The 7,147-nt window shown below is 39.6% G+C and overlaps 1 protein-coding gene across 1 annotated transcript; it reads right to left on the bottom strand.

Annotated features, from left to right (window-relative positions):
• Positions 1–2,079: 2,079 nt before the first annotated feature.
• Positions 2,080–6,743, bottom strand: galr1a (galanin receptor 1a). The gene is made up of 3 exons (XM_074614085.1): positions 5,955–6,743; positions 4,478–4,543; positions 2,080–3,190 (listed from the first exon to the last, which is right to left on the bottom strand). The coding sequence occupies exons 1-3, from the start codon at positions 6,606–6,608 to the stop codon at positions 2,837–2,839; spliced, it is 1,074 nt and encodes a 357-aa protein (XP_074470186.1). The 5' UTR covers positions 6,609–6,743; the 3' UTR covers positions 2,080–2,836.
• Positions 6,744–7,147: the final 404 nt, after the last annotated feature.

The raw sequence follows: 7,147 nt of genomic DNA, 5'->3' as shown, positions 1-7,147 counted from the left end.
TCTTGACGCACACACAAAAAAAAGAAAAAAACACATCCAAAATCCCCCCCAAAAAATATTTTAGTGTCATTAATCTGCTGCTTATATCAACAGTTCACCGTAAGCAAACACCTGACAGCTGCTCTTCAGTATTTACAAGTCATTTCTCTGCTTTAAATAACAGCAGGATGTCTTATGCAACACAGAATATTAAAATGAGACACAGATGTTCTAAACAACCAATCTCATGTACCTGCATTAAAGAATCACCTCACCAGACATTACGTGCACCGTTTCTTTACAGTAAATCTCATTTCCCATAAATGAAATCCTCTCATACTTTGCATAAAACCCTATATTCATATGCAAATCACCCTTTTGTCTCTTTTCTGAGGCAGTATGAAAGGCCAAGTACGCTGCTCCATTTTCCATTTTAACATATATATATAATGTCTGCAGGGGGTGGGTGGCACCGCGGAGAGGAACATGCAGCATTACCTGTTTGCAAAAGTCTCCTTAATCAAATTCAGCCTTGGGGATAAACAGGAAACAATATGTAATCTGTGCAGATCAGAGAGCCAGCAGGTAAAGCAGCGCTGGTAAAAACTGATTACATCCCAACAAACTGCACCAGATTACGGCTTATACAGCTGTGCTTCATGCATGTATTTTTCTTTTTTTAAATATGAGTAAATAATTGATTTGTTTGCAGTATTATTTATCCATCTTTTTGTATAATTCATTTATTCACAAACATATTATACACTTATTTATTTGGACTTTTTTTGACATGGACTCTAGCAAGAGTGAGTCTGCTGAAAACCAGATGAGATCAACTTCCCAGTTCTTTCTGTGAACGGTGTCTGGTAGCTCAGGTGTTTTTATTCATCCATCACTCTTTTAGTCTTTGGAGACAGAATGGTTATCTGCAACGCCAATTAAATGCTGATTTATTATTTGCATGTACCCGATGTTCTCTAGTATAGAACGTGCAGTACGGTATGTACATAGTAACTCAGCCTACAGATACACCAAACAATCAGAGTCAGATCTCCTGATGACCCCTATATGAGGGAGGAGAATGATGCCTTTTGTGTTCGTCAAGGCCGTAATGAATAGGCCTAAATGAAAGTAATTGAAACCCAAGGTGATTCTTTGTAAATCTAACTGTATGTCTGTACTCGTTTTCAGTCCCTACTTGAAAGCCTTTACCTACTTGTGTGGTGTGACGAATAAACAAAACGAAAATGCTAAATACTCGCCTGCGAATGTTATAAGTCTTTATTGTGAAAGGTAAGAATGAAAGGAGAGGATCTGGTCTGCGCTGCCTTTGTAAAGGTTGAAAGGAGTAATAAAGTTTGCCTACGGAGCCTCAGTGTTGTTGTTTCATAAATATCGGCGCAACTCAACCCGTTCTGCACAACGTGATCGGTTGATGCCTTTATTCGCGGTGTCAAAGCTAAAAAAAATCAATGTCGCTTTTTCGCTGCATAATATTTAAATTCTGCGTTAAAGTACTCATGACAAAAACACTGGTTTGAAAAAATATATCGACGTGTGGATTTATCGCCGGTGTGTAAAGGCGGTAACTGTGGCTACATCCACTACCATGCTTAACCATGATCTATAATGAACTTTAACCGTTATGGTAGATGCAACACATTCTCACTCTCAACTATATATACAGTATGTGTCAATATACGCTACATAGTGTCCTTTCAAAATAAACTTCCGTTATCACAGGAAGTTAGGTTTAGGGCAACACAACCACTCAGTTAAGGTTGACGTTAACTTCACTGACCAGCGACTCACGTGACGAACGAGTCACATAACTCACCGGACGGACGAGTACCAACGAGTCACGTGACTAAAGACTGACGTGACAAAAATAAGTCAGCGTTACTTTTAGTTTCACACGGGACACGAACATTGGTCTCCTGATTGAAAGTCTTGTGTTTGTTTGACCCGTCCACCGCCACCACTCCCACCCACCCTTATCGGACTCTTACGCTATTAATACTACGTCAATGAGAGACCTTCGTCTGGTCAGCTAACATTACTGCCAAGCAGCTGAAATATAGAGTGATATTGTGGTTTTAGCTGACGTGTGTCGCCTCACTGTTTTGAGCGATGCTCGTTCATGTCTATGTAGAGCGAGCACAAGCGCGAGCAACAGGACGCTGACTTTCGTTGACTAAACGGCCACAGGTGTCGCTGTTAACAAGCAATATCTGATTCTTACAAAGAGTCCCTTTAAAAAAGCGTTAGCATTGAATGTAACGTTTTTAAAAAAATCATCCGATGTGTTTTGTTTTCGTCTGGCGATTAGAAATACATTTCAGTACAGAAATGTAGTTAACAGCTCCGTTATTACATCATTTGTCCACTAGAGGACACTGACAAGTTTTCTTTTTACAAAGTCTTAAATCAGCATTTTTGGAAATACGCTTATTGGCTTTCTTGCTGAGAGTTAGATGACAAAACCGACCTACCTACCAGGCTTTGAAATATACCACTCATGGACAGACAAATTTGGATGAGCAAACATAAATCTAAGCTTTTATCCAACATCTTTCTAACTGAATTAGAGTTCATATTGTACCTCACACAGCTGGAGAGTTGTTCCTCCTCCCATTGACACTCACTACTAACAGGTAATGTTATTGAGTTTGATAGACCTCCGTACCGGTCAATATTGGCCAAACACAAGCACAGCTGTTTAAATTATGGAAAGGAAATAAATAATATATTAGTAATGTGTTTTTTTAATCTCAATTATATTAATATATATATTGGCCTCAAAACTCCAGTATCTCTATACAGAACACAGAAGATGCTCTCAACACTACCAGCGACATCAAAGCATTTTACTGATCTGAGAGTCATGACCTTTGTAGGTCACGCTGATGTTAGTGGACGGCGCCCTCTCCATCCTGCTGCGGAGCTCCCTGGTGTCGTTCACGGGAAACTTGCTGGGCACCCGGCACCAGAAAACCTGCTTGTAGGAGTTCCTGAAGTTCTCCGACAGGAAAGCGTAGATGATGGGGTTGACGGAGGAGTTGCTGTAGGCCAAGCAGTGAGCCACCATCCTGAACACGAAGGAGGCCTGGTTCAGCGGGAAAGAGCCGAACTCCACCCATAGGTGGACGATGTGGTGAGGCAACCAAGACAGACAGAAGACCACGACCACCACCAGGACAGTCTGAGCAGTCTGTGGAGATAATGATTGTCATGTTATCTAATGTAACTGTGTAACTGGATGGTCTGTGGAGGAGTCCAGTGTTAGTCCAGTGTTATGATACTCAAATACATGATGACAAAAAGTGCATTTCATTCCCAACAAGACTCTTCACACAAGGTCACCTCTCACAAGGCCTTTAAACTGATATTGTCAGTGATGTAGAGCAGAATGTATGCAAGTAGGCTCATGGATGGATTACTGAACAGGCCTCGTGGGCACAGGCTTCGACAAAATGTCACTCAAAGAGATACGTTCCAACCAGAAGAGACTCAAAATGACCACAACCAACCATAAAATGACATAAAATGACACAACACAACTACAAAGAGACACAAAATGACCACAAAGAGACAAAAAAGAGCTATAAAAGAAATTCAAAACAACCACAAAGAGACACAAAACAACTGCAAAGAGACACGAAACAGCTAGAAAGAGACAGAAAACAACTATAATGCGACATAACACCAACTACAAAGATACACAAAACAACTACAGACACACAATGACCACAAAGAGAGACAAAACAACCACAAAAAGATGCAAAACTAATACAGAGAGACGCAAAACTACTAAAGAGAGACGTAAAACAACTACAAAGAGATCCAAAACAGCCGCAAAGACACACAACACAACTACAAAGAGACACAAAACAACAACTGTACAAAAAGAAGCTTGACAACTATAAAGTCTGTATCCTGTTCCAGTGTAGGAGAGGTGGCGGGGCCTTTTGCATGTCTGTGCCCAGTGGCCCATTGTCTCATACTCCGCCCTTGAGTTGATTTCTTTCATTATAGATTAATCTGAATTATTTTCTTGATTAGTCGTTTAGTCTTTGAAATGTCAAAAAGTAGAAAAAGAAACGCCCATCCCAGTTTCTCAGAATCCATGGCAGCATCTTCAAATGTCAATCTTATCATTTACGAGAAAGAAAAGAAGCAAATCCTCACATTTGACAAGCTGGAACCAGCAGATTTCTGGCATTGTTGCTTGAAAAATGACTTATGTTACAGACGCAATTCATCGTGTTCAGCTCTGTATGGAAGCCTACAGTGTGCAGCCATTTGTTTCAGTGAGCATTTTGCACATTTTCCTTTCAAGCACCACTTATAGCACATATACCTGGTCCATCATTAAACCATCAGCAGGGAAGCATGCCCACATACTCCCACATTACTCCCACATTTCCACTTATACATCATAATCATTATAACATTATGGAGACATATAGAGAGACAGAAAGAAGCGCCCATCACCAACCTTCTTTTTGGACAGCTCTGATTTTTTGGAGACATTCTTCAGCTTTTTGTGCAGATGGTTTAAAACCTGAAATAATAAAAGTATGATTAAAGATAAAGGCTGTTGTCTTAAATTAGTTTTTTTCTTCTTAAAAGAAAACCTTTAATATTTCCTGTAGCATAATTAATCAATTAGTTATTTTAACACTTTTGCATATTAAAGGTCCCATATTATAAAAAAGTGAGATTTTCATGTTTTTTTTATTATAAAGCAGGCTTAAGTCCTATATAAATACTGTGAAAGTATCGAAACGCTCAATCACAGGGAGATACACACTGCCCATATTCAGAAACTCTGCGTTTGAAACAAGCTGTCAGGATTTCTGTTCATTTGTGATGTCACAAATATACAATATTTAGACCCTTTACACATATTTAAATGTAAACATTCTAAACGTGTCCTAGTTTATTCCTGGTTGCAGTGTATGTGAATGTCATCAGCTGACAGGAAGTACACATGGACCCAAGCTGTTGCCTAGCAACGGAATTCTGTTGCAATTTCATTGCAATTCCGTCGAAATGTGCTAAAACGGAGCGTTTAAGACAGAGGGTAAATACAGGCATTTATCAGGCAGACATTATGAAGAAAATAAAGGTGTTTTTTTTATCGTTACAGCATGTAAACATGTTCTAGTAGAAACACAAAATACAAGTATGAACCTGAAAATTAGTATAATATGGGACCTTTAAGGATACATTACAGAGCTGCTTGGACAGAAAATGCTTCATTTGTCAATTCCAAACCTGCTGAAAGTCAACATTTTTTACATTAAAAACAAATTTTATGGCGATTAAAATCACAACTGTGCATCATGTTTAACTTTGCAGGTCTGCGTATTTATTCCAATCGGTCATTAACACTGTAGATTTAGCTTTTTGTGCAGATGGTTTAAAACCTGAAATAATAAAAGTATGATGAAAGATAAAGGCTGTTTTCTTAAATTAGTTTCTTCTTAAAGAAAACCTTAAATATGTCCTGTGGCATAATTAATCAATTAGTTATTTTAACACTTTTTACATATTAAGGATGCATTCCAGAGCAGTGCTTCATTTGTCAATTCCAAACCTGCTGAAAGTCAACATTTTTACATTAAAAAATTACTTCTATGGCAAGGCAAGTTTATCTATATAGCACATTTCATACACAAAGGCAATTCAAAGTGCTCTATACATATATAAAAGCAAGATAAAAGAGCACAAAGTGCATTGGATAAAAAACGAATTTAAGTTAAAAGAAAAAACATTAAAAGGATAATAAAAACAATCAAAAGACCAATTAATAGATCAATTAAGAAAAGCGTCTGAGAACAGTGGCGATTAAAGTCACCACTTTGCATCATGTTTAACTTTGCATGCATATTTATTCCTTAACTGTGAAAATCGGTCATTAACTCTGCAGATTTACGCACATCCATTCTCTCTGATTCATGCACACTCACCTTTGCATAGCAGACCGATATGAGAGTGAGAGGCAGCAGGTATCCCAAAACAAAAGTGCACATCACGTAGACTTTCCTCTGATGATCCGGCCAGACCTCCCAGCAGAAGGTGTTGTTGTCCTCCCTCTCCACGATGCTCTGGTAGTGAGCAACAGGAGCAGCCATCACCAGAGACAGGATCCAGATCAGCACCACTCCGAGCATGGCATGCCTCCAGACCCGGATCGATGAGGACTTCCTGGCGTGCACGATGGCCACGTACCGGTCCACTGACATGGCAGACAGGGTGAAGATGCTCACCAGCATGGACACGGTGAAGAAGTAGTGGATGAACTTGCAGATGAAAGCTCCCAGCACCCAGGTGGGCAGCATGTAGATGGTGGACTGGAAGGGGACGCAGAAGAGCAGGTAGGACAGATCAGCCAGGCTCAGGTTGAGGATGAAGATGTTGGTGGTGCTCCTCGGTTGTCCAGGTTTACTGCGAGCCAGCACCGTGATCACCATGGTGTTACCAAGCACACCCAGGAGGAAGATGAGTCCAAATATCAGAAGAGAAATAAAGTTATCTACACCCATCCCCAGCTCAGGTGTAGCAGGCAGCATCTCAGTGTTGGTGTTGAAAGGCTGACTTTGGTTCTCCATCTGCAGCTCCATCTTTTTGCAACACTACTGAAGAAAAGTTACATGTCGATATAAAACATGCATATCCTCCACGTGAAGCTTTTCTCTTTGAATAAAGGTTGGATGGAGCTGCTGCTGCCTCCCTGCCTTCCCAAGCAACGTCACCATGCTGAGCCCACCAATACCTTTCCACTGTTTCCAGAGAGCTGCAGGCAGACAGGGAAATGGGAATAAACAGAAATCCTCTTATACACTGTTTAAACCATTAACAAGCCAGTTCACCAAGCATTCAGTCTTACCTTATAATAAAAAAAAAAAAAAGTAAATAAACACATGTTGACATATGATGCTTTTTCATTCAGGAATGTGTTAATGTGACATATATTCACATATGATGAATATTTGGCATTTCATTTTTACAGTATATGAAAAGTGGTACTAGTTAATATATGTTCTGTAAAGTAATGTTTTGCAATATTTGAAAGAAAAACATAAAAAAAAAAACGTGTAGGGAGATAGTCCACCCCTATCTCCATCCCCCTAGTAATGCCTATCCATTTGTTGGTGCTCCT

This window comes from Sebastes fasciatus, chromosome 17 (assembly GCF_043250625.1).
Source record: "Sebastes fasciatus isolate fSebFas1 chromosome 17, fSebFas1.pri, whole genome shotgun sequence".
NCBI lineage: Eukaryota > Metazoa > Chordata > Actinopteri > Perciformes > Sebastidae > Sebastes > Sebastes fasciatus.
This window is presented reverse-complemented; position numbering and strand designations above follow the sequence as displayed.